General features: G+C 45.4%; 1 protein-coding gene across 1 annotated transcript in view; it reads right to left on the bottom strand.

Moving 5' to 3' along the window:
• IL12RB2 (interleukin 12 receptor subunit beta 2) overlaps positions 1-20,224 on the bottom strand; it is a 55,617-nt gene that overhangs the window by 22,117 nt on the left and 13,276 nt on the right. Inside the window, exons 4-11 of the mRNA XM_060233024.1 lie at positions 18,577-18,842; positions 16,601-16,715; positions 15,480-15,655; positions 11,061-11,203; positions 9,554-9,692; positions 8,304-8,434; positions 4,445-4,562; positions 2,346-2,425 (exon numbers count right to left, since the gene is read on the bottom strand). Coding sequence (XP_060089007.1) covers positions 2,346-2,425; positions 4,445-4,562; positions 8,304-8,434; positions 9,554-9,692; positions 11,061-11,203; positions 15,480-15,655; positions 16,601-16,715; positions 18,577-18,842 — 1,168 coding nt within the window. The remainder of the gene's footprint in view (positions 1-2,345; positions 2,426-4,444; positions 4,563-8,303; positions 8,435-9,553; positions 9,693-11,060; positions 11,204-15,479; positions 15,656-16,600; positions 16,716-18,576; positions 18,843-20,224) is intronic.

The raw sequence follows: 20,224 nt of genomic DNA, 5'->3' as shown, positions 1-20,224 counted from the left end.
GCTAGTATTTGGATGGGAGACCTCCAAGGAATACCAGGATCATGATGCTGAGGTAGGCAATGGCAAATAATCTCTGAACATCTCTCACCTTGAAAACCCCATGGGGTTGCCATGATGGCACTTTCCACCACCAGTAGAGATATTAGTCTCTGTTTCAGCAAAAATAAGCAATAGTTTTGTGGCACATTAGAGGTTAACATTCCACAAGTTTTGATGGATACTTTGCATTTGAAGAAGAGGGCACTAGTCCATGAAAGCTCATATGTATGTAGGTTAGTGTTGTCAAGTTGCAACCATTTTAAGGTGACCCCGGTAAGGAACTTGCAAGATGAGTGAGAAGCAGTGGTTTGCCGGTGTCTTCTTCTACAAAGTCTTCCTTGGTGGTATCCCATTCAAGTTGTTACCTTGCTTAACTTCTGAGATCTGAGAAGATCAGGCTATACCATGCCACCCCTTCCCCATTTGAAAGCTCATGCTGAAATAAGTCTAGAAAGTGCCATGAGATTCCTTTTTATTTTTGTTTGATAAAATAAGCAATAATTGACCCAAAATTTCTTTTTTATGTATAAGTTTGTTTCTCCTAGATCTAACTTAGTTATTATGAAACAAAGCATTTTGCTTTATTGAACTGCTCAGACATGCTGGGAAAGGGAGCAAAATAATGGCAATTTTACTGGTAAACTGTAGAATGTTTTGTTATGGGTTCAGAAATTCCAGCAAGGTGCAAAGATGCTTCAGAGGTGAGACCAAGAACATTAGATATATCATAAAACACATCTCAGAATGCAAGTCCCCAGCAACATGCCCCATTTCCTTTTGACAAGCAGTATGCCAATAAAACAAAGTTTTAGTCCAGTGGCACCTTTGAGAGCAACAAAGTTTAATTCTGGGTATAAGCTTTCATGTGCATGCACACTTCTTCAGATAAATTAATTTGCCATGAGTAATCATGAGAATTTCCTTGGGCTGGTGGAACATCCTTCCAGATGAGATCTGTGGAATCTGATTTAGTTCTGCAGGGCCTGTAAAACAGAAATGTTCCACCAGGCATATGTCTGAGGCAGCAAAGCTCTGTCTAAATTGGCCCCCCTCAGTCACCTGCCACCAGTCATCTCCCCACCATCCACTCTTGTCACTGTACCAGTCTCCTCTGACACATAGGCTGCACAACCTCACTTTTTAGCTAAATTTGTTGTTAGTGCCTAAGTTGCCATCTGATCTAAATTTTTGACTTGTTGCTATGTAAAGTTGTTTTTAACAATTAATTTATGATACTTTTTAACTTGCTAGCAGCCTCGTGGTGCAGAGCGGTAAAGCAGCAGTACTGTAGTACTGTGGTCTGAACTCTTTGCTTACAACCTGAGTTTGATTCCAGCGGGAGCTGGATTCAGGTAGCCGGGCCAAGGATGACTCAGCCTTCCATCCTTCTGAGGTTGGTAAAATGAGTACCCAGCTTGCTGGGGGGAAAGTGTAAAAGACTGGGGATGGCAATGGCAAACCACCCCATAAAAAAGTCTGTCGTGAAAACGTTGTGAAAGCAACGTCACCCCAGAGTTGGAAACGACTGGTGCTTGCACAGGGGACCTTTCCTTTCCTTTTAACTTGCTGTTGCTACCTGCCCTGAGCCTGCTGTGCAGGGAAGGGCGGGCTAGAAAATGAAACAATTAAATAAATAAATCATTACCAATGTTACTGGAGCTAAGGAGCATTACAAACTTAGCAAATACACTTTAAGATGAAGTAATTGCTGGTGCAAATAAGTCTGTACCAAAATTACTTAGGGTAGGCTGAGGAAGGCCTTCCACCATCCAAACTCTCTCCAGTTGAAGTTCAAAATCTAATGTAACAGGATTAGTTCTAAGGTTGTGCAAAGCATTAGTCCAAGCAGGGCTTTTTTTTGTAGAAAAAGCCCAGTGGGAGCTCGTTTGCATATTATGCTACACCCCCTGACATCACCATTGCTTTGCACAGGGCTTTTTTTGGGTAGAATAAGTCCAGCAGGAACTAATTTGCATATTAGGCCATATCCTCTGACACCAAGCCAGCCTGAACTGTGTTCCTGTGCATTCCTGCTTTAAAAAAAAAGTCCTGAGTCCAAGGCTGTTTTTGCTGACCATTTGGTAGGACATTGAAGAATTTGCTCCTCTCATCCCAACCCACTACTCTTGACCATCATTTCTGTTCTAGCCCCTGAAGAGAGACTAGCTCTGGATGAAATAGAATTTCCCAGACTGTAGTTGATTAAGTATGTTCCCCTTCCCCATCAAACCTTTTTCAGTAAGGGAATGGACTTTCCATTGCTTTTAGGTTTGACACATGGTTACACACATCACATAAACCCTTACCTTCCAAAAAAGAGTAATATTCTCCATTTGGGAGGATATATCCTTCTTGAAGTACCAGATATCAAATGGCCCAAGTGGCACTGGATGAAAGGGGGAAAAATTGTTCTATAATGACATGGCATCACACCATCATTTGCTTCCTTGTACATTTACAGTGGCCAGCTCTGTTCTTTCAGGTAACTATGAAATTGATTCAGAAACAGAATTTGAGGGGACAGTCTTGGATGGATACTGGGAGAAAAAGAAATTCCATTTCAAGAAAAGAGTGGTCATTTTCATTTCCATGTCATAACTGAAATATTATCATTCAGGTGCATGGCCATAAAATGTCATCTAGAATTGAAAAGATAAGAAGCAAGAAGTCTTGGTATTCACATCTTTTTTTTTTTTTTGCATTTTTATGTGTGTGCACCTGGAAGACATAGTGACTGACCCCTACTGAGGCATGGAGGATATTCAGAAAGTGACTGAAAAAAGCCTGCCCCCTGCTTCCATCTCTGGAATTCCAAGGAGATCTCTCATTGAAGTACTTGCTAGAGTCAACCCTGCTGATGACATCAGCTTGCCTGGGCTATCCAGGTCAAGGCTTGCATTCACATCATTTGACTTCTGCATCATTTGGTTTTTAATGTAGAGCCAGATACCAGCAATAGTGGTGAGTGGTGATATTATTACAATTCAAAGAAAGAACAGGTATGGTTAATGGAAACCCACAAATACAAAAGCAGACTTCTGGTCTTATTTATGCCTTTGATGCTAATTAATCTTTGCCAAATCTTTGTCTTACAGAGGAAATGAAAACTGTGGTAACTGTTCTTTATTCAAGGTTAAGAAAAGTGAGCAGCCTTTTATGAGAGTTTTTCGAATTTGTAGAGAGTCATCCAAAGCGGGTCTTTCAAAATCTTACTGAGATCTATTTAATGGGGCCCATTCCCATGAAAGCGTTAAGAACATGCTTCATCATAACAGTGGTCCATCTAGTCCAGCATCCTGTCTCACACAGTGCTCAACCAGTTATTCTGGAGGACCAACATCTTACTCATCCCTTTTCTAAACTAAAAAGTCACAATTCTTCAGCCTTTCCTCCCAGGAAATATACTCAAACTCCTTAATTACCTTGGTTGTCCTCTTCCGTTCTCTGCAATGTCATTTTTGAGATATGGAGACCAGAGCTGCACGGAGTATTCCTAATGAAGTTGCACCTTAGATCTATATTGTTGCATTATAATATTGCCTGTTTTGCTGTCAATCCATTTTCTAATAATCCCCAGCACTGATTGCCTTTCTCACTGCTATAGTATCTAGGCTGACATTTTTATTGAACTCCACTAAAACCCCATCTGAATGTACTTAAAATTGGGGGGGGGGGTTTGTTTCAATGTAGATGATCTATCTCGAATATCACTTGACACATTATTGTCCACTCACCCAATGTGTGGGGACCCTTCTGGAGCTCTCCACAGTCAGCCTTGATTTTCACAATCCTGTATAATTTGGTGTCTTCTACAAACTTTGCTGCTACACTGCTCACCCTGAGTTCTGGATCATTTATGAACAACCTAAATAGCACCAACACTGATATTGATCCTTTTGGGACCTCACTGCTTATTTCTCTCCATTGAGAGAACTATCTATTAATTTCTACTCTCTTCTTCCTTTATTTATGTATAAAGCTAGTTTTTAATCAATAAAAGAAACTGTCCTCTTATCCCTTGACTGCTAAGATTACTCAGGAGTTACATTAAATTGAAACATGCAACTGTTATCTAACATTGGAGCCATATGGACTGAGCTTGGGGACTTGGAAAAAAGGGCTGTAGGATTCAAACCCCTGCAGCCCAGGACCAATCACAAGCCTCCAACAGTTTGAATGACCCAATAACGTGCTTGTGCGGGAACCCAGAGATGTATATAAGTTCAGCCCATGGGCCTCAACACCAGTCTTGTATTGTAACCTTTTACTATGTGATTTCTATTAAAGAGCTTATTATCACTCACTCCAAGATTCTGCCATGCTTAGAACCCACTATATTATAGTGGTGACAAGTATGGGATTCGAAAGAGCAAGGTCCAGGGCAACCCGGCACCGCCAAGCGCACCAAGCTCCAGTGCCGCCGTGCAACAGGCACCACCATCCAGCCCGATCATGGCTGCCGCATCTGGATTGCAAAACTCCATTCCAAAGTTTGACATAGTGCAGCCCAAGGCCTGGGAAGCCTGGGACAAAAGTACCACCTCGTGGCACAGCAAATCAAGGATGATGAACACGAAATCAAGAAGGCCATCCTGCTGAGCAACTGTGGCATTGCCACGCTACAGCTAGCGAAGGGCCTGGTCGCGCCAGAGACGCTCAAGGCGTCTTCCTTCAACAAAATCATCGAGGCGCTGACTGGCCATTTTGTCCCGAAGCCTACTCTCCTCACCCGGAAGCTACAGTTCCTCGACAGCTTCCAGGAGCCAAACGAAACCTAGCCCGTCTGCGAGATTTGGGCAGGAAGGCGGAGTACAGCACACAATTGGAAGAGAACCTGCTCGTGAAGTTCACTCACAGCCTCAGGGACGGGAAGGCACGTCGGAAAATCGTGATGGAATCAAAGCTGACCTTGGAGAAGGCCCTACAAATAGCCGCCGCCACCGAGAATGCGCATAAAGAGAAAGCCTGCCGCCCAGGGGCCAACACCCACCAGCTGCGACTGGCCGCAGAATCAGACAACTCAGATGGGGACGACACCCTCAAGCTGCACCAGGCTACCCAACAAAAGCCTAAGCCAGAGCAACAGAATTGATCAACCCCAAGACCTGCGCCAGCTGTGGGGAGCCACACAAGCAGCGCACGTGCAAGTTCAGGAGCATAACCTGCCATACGTGCGGGAAGGCCAGGCACATAGCTCGGGTGTGCCGATCGGCAATGCTGCGCCAAGGAAAACTTTCTCGCCAACAGAATGGCTGCCGCCATGAGGTCACACTAATGGACAACATCCAGGCACTCATCACTTCAGGGACCCAGGTATGCCAATTGCCCATTCCCTCCCTGGATAAATACTACGTGACTGTGTTCATGGGAGACAAGCCCTGCAAAATGGAGTAGACTCCAGGGCAGGCCAGACGGTCATTTCAGCCCACACGTTCAGGGAGATGTGTCTCAGATGGGGGGAAGCTCAATTAAAACTAACATCATTCCTTGTCCGGAACTTTCAAAAGTGGGAGGTTGCAGTCCGGAAAGTTCAAGGGCAAACTCCCCCTGATTGTGGTGGAGGGCGATCTGTGCAGCCTCCTAGGTCGGTCCTGGTTTCAGACACTGGGCATCCAAGTGACGGGGATCCATTACACTTCCGTTCAAAGGAACTTTCAAAGGGTGTACAAAGAGTTCCCCGTGGTTTTCAACAGAATTCTGAGGACATACACCGGGGCCCCCGTAGACTTACAACTAGACCCCAACGTGCAGCCCATACGGCTGAAGGCCAGGCGGGTGCCACTAGCTCTCAGGCCCAAGATCGAAGAGGAGCTTGACCACCTCGTGGCCCAAGGGGTTCTAGAACCAGTCACTAATGCATAGTAATCCCGATCAAACCCAATGGCAGCATACGCATCTGCGCTGACTATAAATGCACGATAAATAAGGCGTTGCAAGGCCATGCACACCCCATTCTGGTGGTGAGCCATATGCTAGCATCCCTAGCGGGAGCAAAAATCTTTGAAAAACTGGATTTGGCACAAGCATACCAACAGCTCCCTGTGGATGCAGCCACAGCAGAAGCACAAACTATTGTAACACACTGGGGGGCCTTCAAAGTTAGATGCTTGCAGTTTGTGGTCAGCGTGGCTCCGGAACTGTTTCAGAACTTAATGGATTCCCTTCTTAAAGGCATTCCTGGGGTACAGCCATTCTTCGACGATGTGCTGATTGTGGCAGCCACCGAAGATGAATTCGGCGACTACCTCCGAATGGTGTTACTATGTTTCGAGGGGGAAGGGTTAAAGATAAAACAGGAAAAATGTGTATTGGGAGTGCCCACCATAGATTTTCTGGGGTATACGGTGGATGCGAGCGGCATTCATCCGGCCCAAGACAAAATAAAGGCCATTTGTGATGCGCCAGCTCCCACCAACAAGGCCAAGTTACAATCATTCTTGGGAATTCTCAATTTCTACCATGCCTTCATTCCCTACAAGGCGACGGTAGCAGAGCCCTTACACTGACTGCTGGACAAAAGGGCACCACGGGTTTCGGGTCATCGGCAAGCTGCTGCTTTCCAGGCAGTAAAAGGCACTTTGACTGCTAATAGCTTGCTGGAGCACTTCCCATCGCTACCCATCGTGCTCGCGTGTGACGCCTCACCTTACAGAGTCAGCACTGTGTTGGCCCACAGGCTGCCGGATGGGCGTGAGGTTCCAGTAGCCTATTATTCCTTACAAAAACCAGAGTGAAACTAAGCCCAAATAGACAAAGAGGGCCCAGCTATCGTGGCAGGGGTAAAAAAATTCCACGATTACCTGTACGGCAGGCCTTTCACTATCTTGACGGACCACAAGCCCCTGCTGGGCCTGTTCACCCCCAACCGACAGACGCCCCAAATGCTTTCACCGCAGGTGCTGAGGTGGTCCATCTTTCTGGCGGGTTACCTGTACGACCTTAAGTACCACCCTGGGAAAGCGATGGGTCATGCTGATGCTCTGAGCTGCCTACCGCTGCCCTCCATGGACCCAGACCCAGCCCTGGCATTCTAGATCATGTCACTGGAAGCCCTCCCAGACTGCCCGGTGCACACGAAGGACATTGCCCATTGCTCTTCCAAGGACAAAACTCTCTCCCGAGTTCTGAACTGGGTGTGGAAGGGGTGGTCAAAAGGACAGGTGGGCTCGGAATTCTCTGCGTTTGCATCTCACCGGGATGAACTGTTTGTGCATAAAAGGGTGCCTGTTGTGGGGAAGTAGGGTGGCAGTGCCCCCGGTACTGCGGCAGTGAGTCCTAACAGCGCTGCACGAAACCCATCCAGGAAATTGTACACATGAAAGCGCTGGCTTGCAGCTATGTATGGTGGCCAGGAATTGACAATGCCATTGAATCCTGGGTGGCCCAATGTCAGCCATGCCAGGAGACTCGTCCAGCGTCTCCCCGCACCCCAGTCCAACAGTGGGAGTCCACTCGTAACCCCTGGTCCCACCTGCATCTCGACTTCACGGGGCACTTCCAGAGGCATATATTCTTCCTTATTGTGGACTCCTACTCCAAATGGCTAGAGGTGGTGCCAGTGGCCTCCCTCTCTTCTAGGGCAGCATTAGGGGCGCTATGCAGGGTATTCGCCACACATGGCCTCCCTGACACGTTGGTATCAGATAATGGGATGGCCTTCACCTTGGCCTTTCAAGATTTCTGTGGCTGAACTTTAATAAAACATATAAGGTCAGCCCCCTTTCACCCAGCCACAAATGGCCAAGCGGAAAGAATGGTGCGGGCTACGAAGGAAACACTCTGCCGAATCATATACGGGGAGTGGAAAGCACGCCTCGCTGAGTGCCTCTTGGCACAACATTCCACTCCCAGTACTGTCACCGGCCACAGCCCAGCAGAGCTTCTCATGGGCCGGCGGCTGACAACTCTCCTGGATCGCATGCATCCAGATTGCGTGCCCAACCTACAAGAGGTACCAGAGGCGGTCTGGGCCCCATGGGGGTTCAACACAGGGGACTTAGTGTTTGCCAAAAACTTCGGGGGGGCAGCATGGATACCAGCGCGAGTATCCCGAGTACTAGGGGCTGTCATGTATGAAGTTACCTCAGAGGGGGGATTCACAATAAGGCAACATATTGATCAAATACGTGTGCAAGAGGCGGCCAGGGGGAATGATGAGAACACAACCCCCCCTTCCCGGTTCCTGCTTGTGGCAAAACAACTCCTGAGCTGGAGGAAGCAGAAGAGACAGCAGCTACACCTGTGCCAGAACCAGTGGAACAAACGGGACCACCATCAGCGCCAGAAACCTTGGAGGACCCAGTCCAGCCGTGGGATTCCCCCTCAGTACCAGGGCCTCCGCCAGCAACACCCAAAGAAGAAACCACGGCGTTGCCAATCCCTGTGCTCAGGCGAACTAAGGGGGGAGGGATGTTATGTGTGTGGACTCAAGGGAAGACTTTGGTGTTTCCGCCTGGCTCATTGGAGCCATACGGACTGAGCTTGGGGACTTGGAAACAAAGGGCTGTAGGATTCAAACCCCCGCAGCCCAGGACCAATCACAAGCCCCCGCCGATTTGAATGACCCAATAACTTGCTTGCGCGGGAACCCAGAGATGTATATAAGTTCATCCCGTGGGCCCCAACACCAGTCTTGTATTGTAGCCTTTTACTATGTGATTCCTATTAAAGAGCTTGTTATCATTCACTCCGAGACTCTGCCATGCTTAGAACCCACTATATTATAGTTTTGTTGTTTGGTCTCTAGATCAAATGACTATATTTTGTGGTCCTCATTAAATTCCTGTAAGAATAGTCTGCAAGCATGGTTGATTTCTACCTAAGTACAAAATAAACTGTAGTCTTCAGTGAAGAAGAGAATTCAGTTTATCCAGGGGGGAAATGACAAAATCTTTTTTTCCATCTTCTACAGACAGCTCTGTTCTCTGTATATTCCTCTCCCTTAATGAAGCCAAGTTGTTGCTCCATTTCATGCCCCTTTGTAGCTTTTTTTGTAAATTGCAATATATTCTGTTAATGATATTGGGGGTAATCCCGCACCCCCAATATATTGTAAATTAAACTGAAACTAGCTCTAAAATTGACAAAGTTTTATGTTCTTAATTGTCTTACATTCTCTCCCTGAGAAAATGTCTTTCCTGGTACTCTGTTCTGTCAGAGGGAAGTAATTAATAGATTTTTAAAAGCCAGTGACACAATCTATGCAACCCACAAGGTTTCTGAAAGTTTTTTCCCTCATGACTTATTTGAAGGCTATTCAACACCTTCAACATGGATTGGATCGCAACTAAAATTTCCACAGGCAGAACAAAACATCTCTGCCTCCACTGTCCCACTGCATCCTAATGACTGCCACAATATGCTGCTCCTGGACAGGAGACCCTGAGGAATGATGTGAAGGTGGTCTGCAGTGAGAAAGGGGAAATGGTGGAACCTGCCAGTTTACTCTGGATCCAACCCCATTATCAGTTAAATTGACTTTTGTTGACATTAGTGTGAATGCTGATTTTATTACCTGCTTCTGTTTGCAATGGCTTGCTCCAGTCGCTCCATAAGCCTTTGTCAAGAAAGAACTTGCAGGACACCTGGAACTCATACTCTGTGTCTGGCTTCAGGTCATGTAGGTCATAACTTCTAGCAGTTATATTTTCAAGCTTTAGTGAAAAGTAAAAAAATAAAAGCACTTTTAAACAAAATGGCAGCTGCCATTGATAAGTATCAATTAACAGTTGGCTACAGTTGTTCATTAGAGAAGGAAGAGTGCTCTACCTGTGTTTCAAGATGTTATATCGTAGGTGGTGTTATATATACCAGTTACACAATGTGTGGGAAGTAAGTGCCTATTCCAACATTTGGGATGTCAAGTATTCATGATACAGCTGACCTCTTTGAACCAATACTGTTTACCAGCACAAGTCCAACCCATATTTCTTTGCTATTTCAAAGCTGTAAGGTTTGCTTGTTCAACAGCTGTTTTTCATTTCTTAAAGCTATTAATACCTCATTAATGGAACAATACCAAAATCTATGGTATGATTACTACCTCCACTGTCAGTTGGTGACTCTTTTATTTTGCTTTAATACAATGAATGTTCTGGATAAAGGAATGACGGATTTTCTACAAACACACAAAATAGTGGCAGGAGCTTGAAACCCAGATATGGCCTATGATGCCTGTTTCTATCATGAGAAATATATGTAGATGTTAATATTAGGCTGAGGGTCATCTCTATTGAGAAGACTGGAGAATTAGGAATTTATGATATATGCCCTGATCATGTTTTTCATTACTGCTGATTTTTTTACCCTATAGTGTCAAAAATGCATGGCATATATACCTACTGCTACAGTTCTCTTGAAGTATTTTTTGATCTACGTTGAGCAAACGTGAAGTATGTATCTGAATAATTTAATTCTATATCAGATGTATATAATTCCTTTTATATAGAATGCTATGGAAAGAAAAATTGAAATAATATTTATCGAGGTGGAATTCTAGCAGGAGCTCCTTTGCATATTAGACCACACACCTCTGATGTAGCCATCCTTCAAAAGCTTACAGGGCTCTTTTTTGTAAGCTCTTGGAGGATTGGCTACATCAGGGGTGTGTGCCTAATATGCAAAGGAGCTCCTGCTAGGAGAGCCAGTTTGGTGTAGTGGTTAAGTGTGCGGACTCTTATCTGGGAGAACCGGGTTTGATTCCCCACTCCTCCACTTGCACCTGCTGGAATGGCCTTGGGTCAGCCATAGCTCTGGCAGAAGTTGTCCTTGAAAGGGCAGCTGCTGTGAGAGCCCTCTCCAGCCCCACCCACCTCACAGGGTGTCTGTTGTGGGGGAGGAAGGTAAAGGAGATTGTGAGCCGCTCTGAGACTTTTCAGAGTGGAGGGCGGGATATAAATCCAATATCTTCTTCTTCTTCTAGAATTCCACCCCTGATGTTAATAAATTATCAGGATGTCACAGCTGAACACCATATTAATTATTCACAGAGGTAAAATAATACATATCATAAAAGGTGTTACCATAATCCAGGAATTACTGTTAACTAGTCTGAATCTTATTCTGAAGAGTTGAGTGTCTTGTTGATCTTGCCAAAAAAGAGTGCTGTTTGTTCCATCCAAGCCATCAAATTCCACAGAGATATCCAGTGGGGAATGAGGTTTCACTGGTGGTGGTGACCAAAATACATTTAAAAGCAAAATCAGGGCTGATTCATGGAGTCTCACACACTGTGATTACCCAGAGTAACTATCTGTCCCAAGGACTGTAGGTATACTACCATGGTCAAAAGAGAATTACAATAACAATAGCCAGACCAAACAAAATAGCAAAAAATCATGTGCAGGCTTCTACTTTCCTCTGGCTATCACTGTTGGAGCAAGAATCTACATAAACCCAGTCTGACAGCTACAGTATGACAGCTGGTGATCTAGCTGCCAGGCTAGGTCACAGTGACCTGATCAGCAGACCGGCTTGAGCCGGCAGAAGCCAAGTGATGCAATCTGCTGAGTCAGCACGGCCAGGATTGGCTGCTTGGACTATATATGATCTGTGTGTGCATCACACAGGTCTCTCCCTGTGAGATGGTGGTTAGGCGAAGCACTTTGTCCGTGGAGGTGATATTGTATAGACTGCACAAGAGAGCACTTGTTGTGTATATATGTTAATACACCTTTTGGCACTAGTTGCACGTGTCTGCCTGATTTTCTTTCCTGAAGCCCTGTGTCGGGCAAGTCATCTCCCTCACTCTGCTACTCCCGCTCCGACAGGGTTATGGGCCCAGGGCGGTTCCGCTGCGCGGAGGAGAGAGTTGAGAGTTGAGCTGACTGTGAGTTTGGAAAGAGCCGGAGGCGAGGAACGCCGGTGAAGGACACAGAAGCACCACCGTTCTCTGTTTGAGAGCCAGAGGGACGTCGGCAGCCAGCTGTGAGGAGGAGTCGGCACGATGGCTCAGCAACAGCTTGGAGTAGCCGTTGAGAAGCTCACCTCAGCCAACTACGCGGTGTGGAGCCTGAGAATGCAACACTACCTCAAGCGTGAAGGGCAATGGCTGTTCGTGAGTAACCCCCCTGCTGACTTATCTCCTGCCGAGACTGTGTTATCGGATAAGGCACTGGCCAACATAGTGCTATCTATAGGAGATGACCAGCTGGTTTATGTGCGAGGGAAGGACACTCCCAAGGCTGCCTGGGACGCGTTGAGTGCGGTGCATGTTAGCACCACTGCTGGTTCCCTCATGGCCTTGACAAGGAGGATGTTCCGCACCGTTATGCCGGCTGGAGGGTGTGTGAAAGATCACATCAAACGGCTAACGGACTGTTTCGTTGAGCTGGAGGCAAGAGGCAAGACTGTAGCTCCAGACGACAGAGTGTACATTTTGCTGTCGTCGTTGCCACCTGAGTACACTCCCCTGATAACTTCTCTGGAGACGGTGGACGTAGCGACCCTGACCATGGAATACGTCTGTGCCCACCTGCTTGACTTCCAAGAGAGAATTGCGGCCGTGAGCTGTCCGGGGGTGTCGGCCAGGCAGCGTGCTGTTATCGGTGTGTCCGGGAAGACAGCCAAGAATGAGCCAGCTTTTGCTGCTGGCAGGCGTCCGAAGGTGGAGGAAGTGGAGCCGACTGCGTTTGCAGTCCGTCGCTGCTATGGATGCGGGTCGTCGCAGCACCTGCTCCGAGCTTGCCCTGAGAGGGAGAAGAGGCGGGGGCGTGTGCGGCGAGAGCGGAGGACCGCCAGCCCGTGTGAGGAAGCAACCCGGCTGGTCACGTCTGCAGTAGAGAGCACAGGGTCTGCTTGGATTTTAGACTCCGGGGCAACGAGCCATCTCTGCTGCGAGAAGGAGTTGTTGAAAAACATTGACAGTCCTGAGCATAAGTATGTGAGATTGGCTGATGGGACCACTGCCAATTCTGTTTGCTCAGGCAATGTGGAATTTCCTGCACTGAAATGTATGTTGCAAAATGTGTTGTATGTACCCTCACTGCAGTCTAACCTGTTGAGTGTTAGCACACTGTTTGACCAGGGATACCAGGTGAGATTTGAGAAAACCTGCTGCAAAATCCTGGGAGGTGGGGGAAAGTTGCTTGTGACAGGAAAGAGGGAAGGTAAACTGTATGTGGTCCAGAGTGATTGTGCCCAGGTGGCTCAGGTGTCGAATGAGCCTGTGCACAATAATTGTATACATTTGCTCCATAGGAGACTTGGGCACTGCGGATTTAGGGCGTTAAAGAAAACCCTGGAGCTTGTGCCTAGTTTGAAAGTAAATCCTTGCAAATGTTACTTGGATTGCCAGGTCTGCAAGAAGACCAAAAGCAAGGCGTGTGCTGTTGCTAAAGAAAGCTCAAGGGAAAGCACACGAGCCCTGGAACTAGTCCATTTAGACGTTATTGGCCCATTGCCAAAGAGTCTGTCGGGGAGGAGATACTGCTTGGTGGCCACCGACGACCACACGAGGTACGCGTGGGTTTTCACCATGGTGCATAAGTCTGAGGTGTATAAGACATTCACCAAGTGGGTCAAAGCAGTGGAGAGACAATTAGGGGTTAATCTCCTGGCTGTACAAACCGACAGAGGGGGGGAATTCTTATCTAACCAGATGAAACGTTGGCTGGAGAACAAGGGCATCGCCCACCGTCTGACGAACCCGGCAACGCCCCGAGAAAATGGGCATGGGGCTGTATTGCAGAATGTGATGTATTGCATGTTAGAGGATGCACAACTGCCAATGACCTATTGGGCAGAAACCATACATGCAGCTGTTTTTTTGCAAAATAGGGTTTGGTGTAATACTGTGAAAAATGTGCCTTACAGGTTACTGTTGAACAAGACCCCAGATTTGAGTTCTTTAAAAGTCTTTGGGTCACGGGCTCGGGTTGGCATCCACTCCACGAGTAGCGGGGAGGGGGATGTCCGGGCAGAGAGCCTAATTTTTCTGGGCTACAAGCCAAGGGCCAGGTGTTATCGTTTCTGCAATAGCAAAAGCAAGATAACACTTAATAAGAGTGCCCAGTTCAATGAAGAAAGCAGCTGGCCAAGGTTGCACTCCTTGCAGAAACAATTTGTCCTGCTGCCAAGTAGCGATAACGATGTTGGAGCGCAGCCCAGAACTCCAGCCCAGGAGGTGGCACCCAGTGGGGCTGGAGAAGGTGAGCCGAATGCTGGCACAGAGCCTGACGAGCAGAGTCAGGAGGCAGAGCCCCAAATGCAGGAACTGGAGGTAAAGTGTGAGAGTCAGGAGGTTCAACACCCAATTACAGGGGCAGAGCAACCAGCCCAGGAGGTGGGAACAGAGCAACCCGAAGAAGACAAAGCTGGTCCAAGCACAGGGCCACGGGTGTCTGCCAGGTCCACCAAAGGCCAACGTCCCGCTAGGTACAAGTGTCCCTATGTCACTCTGACTGTCAATCCAGACCCACCCGGATTTGAGGAAATGTTAAAAGAAAAGGCTAAGAAATGGAAAGCCTGGGTGGCAGAGTGCGAGGCAAGGGAGAAGGAGGCTGAAGCCAAGCGTCTGAAAGAGCTGGCTGAACAGGAACACGATGATGTGTTTTACAATCATGATGAGTTCCTGAACGAATTCCGGAAAGGGTTCCGAGCTACGTAAATATGAACTGTAATGTTGCTGGTGGACATGTATGTAAACTGTGTGAAGTGTTTTGGTGCACTGGGTTTAAATAGATTAGGAGGTGTGTTGGAGCAAGAATCTACATAAACCCAGTCTGACAGCTACAGTATGACAGCTGGTGATCTAGCTGCCAGGCTAGGTCACAGTGACCTGATCAGCAGACCGGCTTGAGCCGGCAGAAGCCAAGTGATGCAATCTGCTGAGTCAGCACGGCCAGGATTGGCTGCTTGGACTATATATGATCTGTGTGTGCATCACACAGGTCTCTCCCTGTGAGATGGTGGTTAGGCGAAGCACTTTGTCCGTGGAGGTGATATTGTATAGACTGCACAAGAGAGCACTTGTTGTGTATATATGTTAATACACCTTTTGGCACTAGTTGCACGTGTCTGCCTGATTTTCTTTCCTGAAGCCCTGTGTCGGGCAAGTCATCTCCCTCACTCTGCTACTCCCGCTCCGACAATCACAAGGCTGCTAATTGCCAACAACCCCAATGGAGCATGCTGTTTCATGCTATGCTGCTTTTATTTTAAATTCTGGGCAACAGTCCGATCAAGTCTGTTGGAAATGTTTGGAATGTTAGATAAACAGAATGAACTGATCTGAGACAAATCCCTTACATTCAGGGCTGCTGGAAGTCACTGAAGCCTCTGCACAAAGATTCTCATCTGGGCAACTCTTGCATTCAGAAACAAACACACAATGCTTAGATTAAAAAAACTCTTCCACTACAATCCTCCAACAGCACCTAGTCCAATCAGAGTCGCCCCCCCCCCCCAAAAAAAAATTATTAATACCCTTCTTTAATATTTACCTATGTCAGATAATGTGAATTGAAATGGTAGGGAGGCAGCATTCCCTAATTTGTTTGAGGCAATAACCACAGCTGTGTAAGTGGATTCAAAACCAAGCTTCACTACAAGATCCACTGAACCAGATATAGAATGCTTTCTTAAAAACGGTGTGTTATTAGTGGTTCCATTTATTAGCCTGAAATAGAGAGGCATAACCAATAGAAAATGCTGAACAATCACATTCTGTTAGAGAGCTTTTAATTTAAACAACTCTGTTGTGGAGTTATGCTAATTTCAGACCAACATACAGTTGCATGACTAAAACAGGGTTTTGTTATTATTGTGGCATTAGTCGCTTCATTGATGGGTACTTCTCCTTAACAGGTGGCATGATACAAACTCAGGATTTAGAAACTGCACTTGGCTAGACCATACATTCTATTTCAACATTTTCATCCCAACCTTCCTCCAAGGAACTGAGGACATCTTACATGGTTCTCTCCTCCTGTGCTTTATTTCCACTTCAATTACATGAGGTAGGAGAGGCTAAGAAAAAGAGACCAGTAGCTCAAAGTCACCCACTAACTTCATGGTTGAGTGGGGGCTGGAACCTGAGTCTGTCCAGTCTTCATCTGATACTTTGGGTGTTATCCACACTAGCCTTGAAATATTTTTCTTATGACCAACATTATTTTAAAACTTTGACATAAATATGATGAAGTGATAGGAAAGATTCTAGGACACTATTTAACTACTGAAGTGATATTTGTTAACATTGCTGTTTCAGTTGGGAAAGTGAAATATCCCATTAAAAGGTGGGGAGGGGGAATTTGGCCAAGAGTTGCCTGATGCTATTTTGAAAGCCAAGCTGCTCCTTCCTTGAGGTGGTTCAGGCTGTGTCCAGACAATTGGTTTACCTGCAGCCACCCAGCAGTTCTCCTTTTTAATGGGAGAAAAGCAGGTCATGTCTTTCTCTGGCTTAAAGGAGAAAGGCCTGAAAACTTCATGAAATGTGCTTGTCATGTGGATGTTCCACTCATGATCTGGGCATTTCCTGTGTTTCCCAGACAGGGAAAGCAGAGATGCAGGGGCATTGAGCCAAAATATTACAAGTCCCCGAGGCATAAATCTTTTTACTTACTGTAGCTCATAGAGTGTATTAAAGTATGTATATCTTCCTTCCTTCCAGGTACAAGTCATAGTTCCATTTTTCCCATACTGAATGCAGGACACATTTTTTGGTTGGTCTGGAGGTACTGAACAAGAGATAGTTGATCAGAATCTAAGCTATGAGCGGGTCAGTAATCTATTTGTATAAATTGCTCCTTTTGTGGCAATGGCTATGTGTTTTTGTTTTTTTTCAAAAGTTGCTTGTTTCATCTTATAGTAGTTATTTCATTTTGGGTTTTTTGTTATGAGAAAAAATTATAGTATGCTAAAGGCAAAATAGAATTGCTGTGCTGACCAACTGGCAGAAGAGAATTTTTAGGGTCCTTCCCTGGAAGCTTGGCTACAGTGGTGGTGGTGTGTGTATGTGTTGGGCAAGGGGGAATACCTGTATTTGGCACCTAGCAAAGAAATATTGTGTTTCTATAGAGAAATACAACAGTATGTGCTGTGTATGGATGGACAACTAGAAATGAATTAAATAAAAAGAAATCCGAAATAATAGAAAAGATTGTCTTGTAAGGGCTGGATTTACAGTGCTGTTCATTAATTTACATCCAAAACCGTATGTGTACATTATTTTCATTTGTATGATTGTAGCACTACATCTCAATTTGTGTGGCTAACACACTTGTTCTGGGAGCAAAACTTGTAAATGTTTATAAAATGTTCTTTTTCTGCAACACAACCTTTATCTTGAGGGAAGACATTTAGAGTGTCTGCTCCCCTCATTTACTACCCTAACACTCACTGGAGTGGAGAAATTCTTAAGGGGATTCAAATTGTAGCCTAATTTATACAAAAGTTTCAGATAATATTATGAAAGAATCAGGTAGTAGACAAAAAAGGACAGATTCCTTCACAACAATTTTCTTTATATAGTATGGCTCAGACATCACATGAAACCATGGTTTAATTAATCCAACTAGGGTTGTGTGATAATCCCAATGTAGGCTACCCCACTAGTAATGTTTAGTTATGGACCATCAAACCAGGACTTGAAACTGTGGCTTGAAGTTTATTAACAATAGTTAGTCTTAACAGAGCAGCAATGATTTGTCAAGGCAAGGCAGCATTTGAACCGTTGCCAACCTGTTGAATCCTGGTTTCAGAAACTAACTATAGTTTAAATAAACCATGGTTCCATGTTTGAAGAGAATCTATAAACAGAAGATGCCAATGACTGCACAAAGGAAAGCTCAAAAGTGTTAGAGATTAGGGCTTAGATCCTATACTTTCTGCTTGCGCATCATTTATTGCAGAGGTAGCTCCCCGCGGTGGAACTCATTCCTTTCCTGCTAGATACATCATGGCAACTTAAAAGACCTTAGTCTTCCATGAGCAGAAGTGCCTAGTGCCTCAGAAATAGGTGTTTTGCAGTGGAAGACTGCCTCCATAATGGATGAAGAGTAGCACAAGCAGAAAGAAGGTTTGGGATCCAAGCCCAGGGCTATGGTCAGTAAAGGTTAGTCATCTTGTGCTTCATTGACTGCCGTATATGTGTTATAATTGTGCAATCCTAAGAATACTTTTCTGGGAATAAGTCCCACTGCAGAGACCTGAGTACCATTCTGACTGAATCTGTTTAGGGTTGCTCCCTCAGTTTCTTCTGTGGGCAATGGGACTTAAAAGAGATTAACTTTAACTGGATTGTGCCCTTGGGTACAGATTTAGAAATGGAAATAGCCAAAGCTCACTAAATTGACTGGGAATGATGCAAAAATCCAGGAAAGCAATAACAGTGACAACCATCCCATTCCTCTATATTTGATCTTGTGGGAATAACACAAGCACTTCTTTCATTCAAAAGATTCTGAGAGAGAACAAGGCAGGCAAGGCCAACACAGCACAGTTTATTCTAATATAATAACTCCTCTCCCATACTAGGCAGCAGCATAGACATCTCTTTGCCTCTGCTGCATGTGCACAAATATGAGGACATCTCCTTACTTCCAACATTGATGTAAATTCCACATATGAGCAGTCTTGACACTCGTCCCGCAGATTTACATTCAAAGGTCTGCTTTCCAAAGGTGTGCATTAAAACATGAGCATTGACAGAACAGCCATAACTCCTGTTTACTTTTGATCCATTTTGAAAAATGGCTATTTCATATGTGTCCCAAACATGGCCCAATTTGTTTCTGTTTATCAAGCAGGAGAGAGTCACATTTGATCCACGGGATACATCTGTGGAGCTAGCATTCATGCTTCCTCTACAGGCAGGGAGGAAAACAAATGTTATTTATAGTGTAAGTTTTCCTCACAGAACAAATCAGTTTTGGATACCACATCTGTCTTTTTAATGACCAATAAAAATGTCAAACACAAATGGTCTCCACATGCTGTGAACTGAAGTGCCCTACTAAAAACTTATCTTCCATGTTGTTTCAGACATTCTGTGTTCCCCACAAAAATTGCTTATTCCCCTTTACTTTTGTATTAGTGTTGTCATGTGCCCTGTGGCTGAAGCTTTAATAGCCATTTATCCACACCAAATAACAGGTGTCAGGGCCTAACTGCATGCCAGAAAAGTGTTCAATCTGCTGAAAAAGGTTTCAGTCTATGGATCAAATTCTCTCAGAAGTACAGGGGCACACCAGCTTGGCTTTTATTGTCAGTGGTAACTAATCTTCTCCTTTCTGTATCCCACCCATGTTCTTGCTATTATGAAAGGTATATTTGAGCCAAGAGGCAGGGAAGCAGCTCTGTGTCCTGCTCTGATGTGCTGCCTCATCATATAGTTTTCCACATTGCATGTATGCAAGGCTGTTGACTCTTTTCTGGCTGTGAAGGTGGGAGAATTTAAGAAGACACGGTTTCACTTGACCAAGTCAGGTGTTGAACATATGTGCAGTGTGTCCTTCTGACTAGAGAGAGAGAAAAACTGCATGTGCGGTATATGTGAGGTAAGCTATTTGCATCTAGGGTGGTGGTGGAAAGTGTCGTCAAATCATGATTGACTTATACTAACCCCTCATGGAGTTTTCAAGGCAAGAGATGAACAGAGGTGGTTTGCCATTGCCCTTGTGTACTCCCATCCTGAGTACCAACTAGGGATGACCCTGCTTAGCTTCTGAGATGTAACAAGACTGGGTTAGCCTGGGCCATCCAGGTTGAATACAACTTAGAACTATATAAATTCTAATAGGTCAACCTTTTAATCCACGGTAGAAATGTCTACATAACTTTGTATGGTGCGAGCAATTAACATTGCTTGTGCCACCCCCATTCTGTCTAGGTGGTGAGCTGATTTATGGTTGTCTGCAAAGACTTACAGATCCTACTGGCTTCCAGAATGCTCTACAGGATCTGTTACCTCCCAGCATTTCATTAGATGAGCTGATAGAGGACTGGAATATTTGATTTTCTTAAGTCATCTATGAAATTGCTTCCCAGTGCCTTCTTCATTCCTGCCCCAACCCAGCTGCATGGTATATAGCGGAGCTCAGGGGGATGAAGCAAGAACTTAGAGGGCTAGAGCAAGTGTGATGCCGGTCTCACGAGTTGTTTATGAAAACCTATGAGATGGCAGTGAAAGCTGCTAGGAGGGATTTCTTCACAGCTTCCATCACATTTGTTTGGCTCAACTGTTTTG

This window comes from Heteronotia binoei, chromosome 2, assembly GCF_032191835.1.
Source record: "Heteronotia binoei isolate CCM8104 ecotype False Entrance Well chromosome 2, APGP_CSIRO_Hbin_v1, whole genome shotgun sequence".
Classification (NCBI taxonomy): domain Eukaryota; kingdom Metazoa; phylum Chordata; class Lepidosauria; order Squamata; family Gekkonidae; genus Heteronotia; species Heteronotia binoei.
The sequence above is the reverse complement of the archived record's forward strand: the minus strand, read 5'-3'. Positions and strand labels throughout refer to the sequence as shown.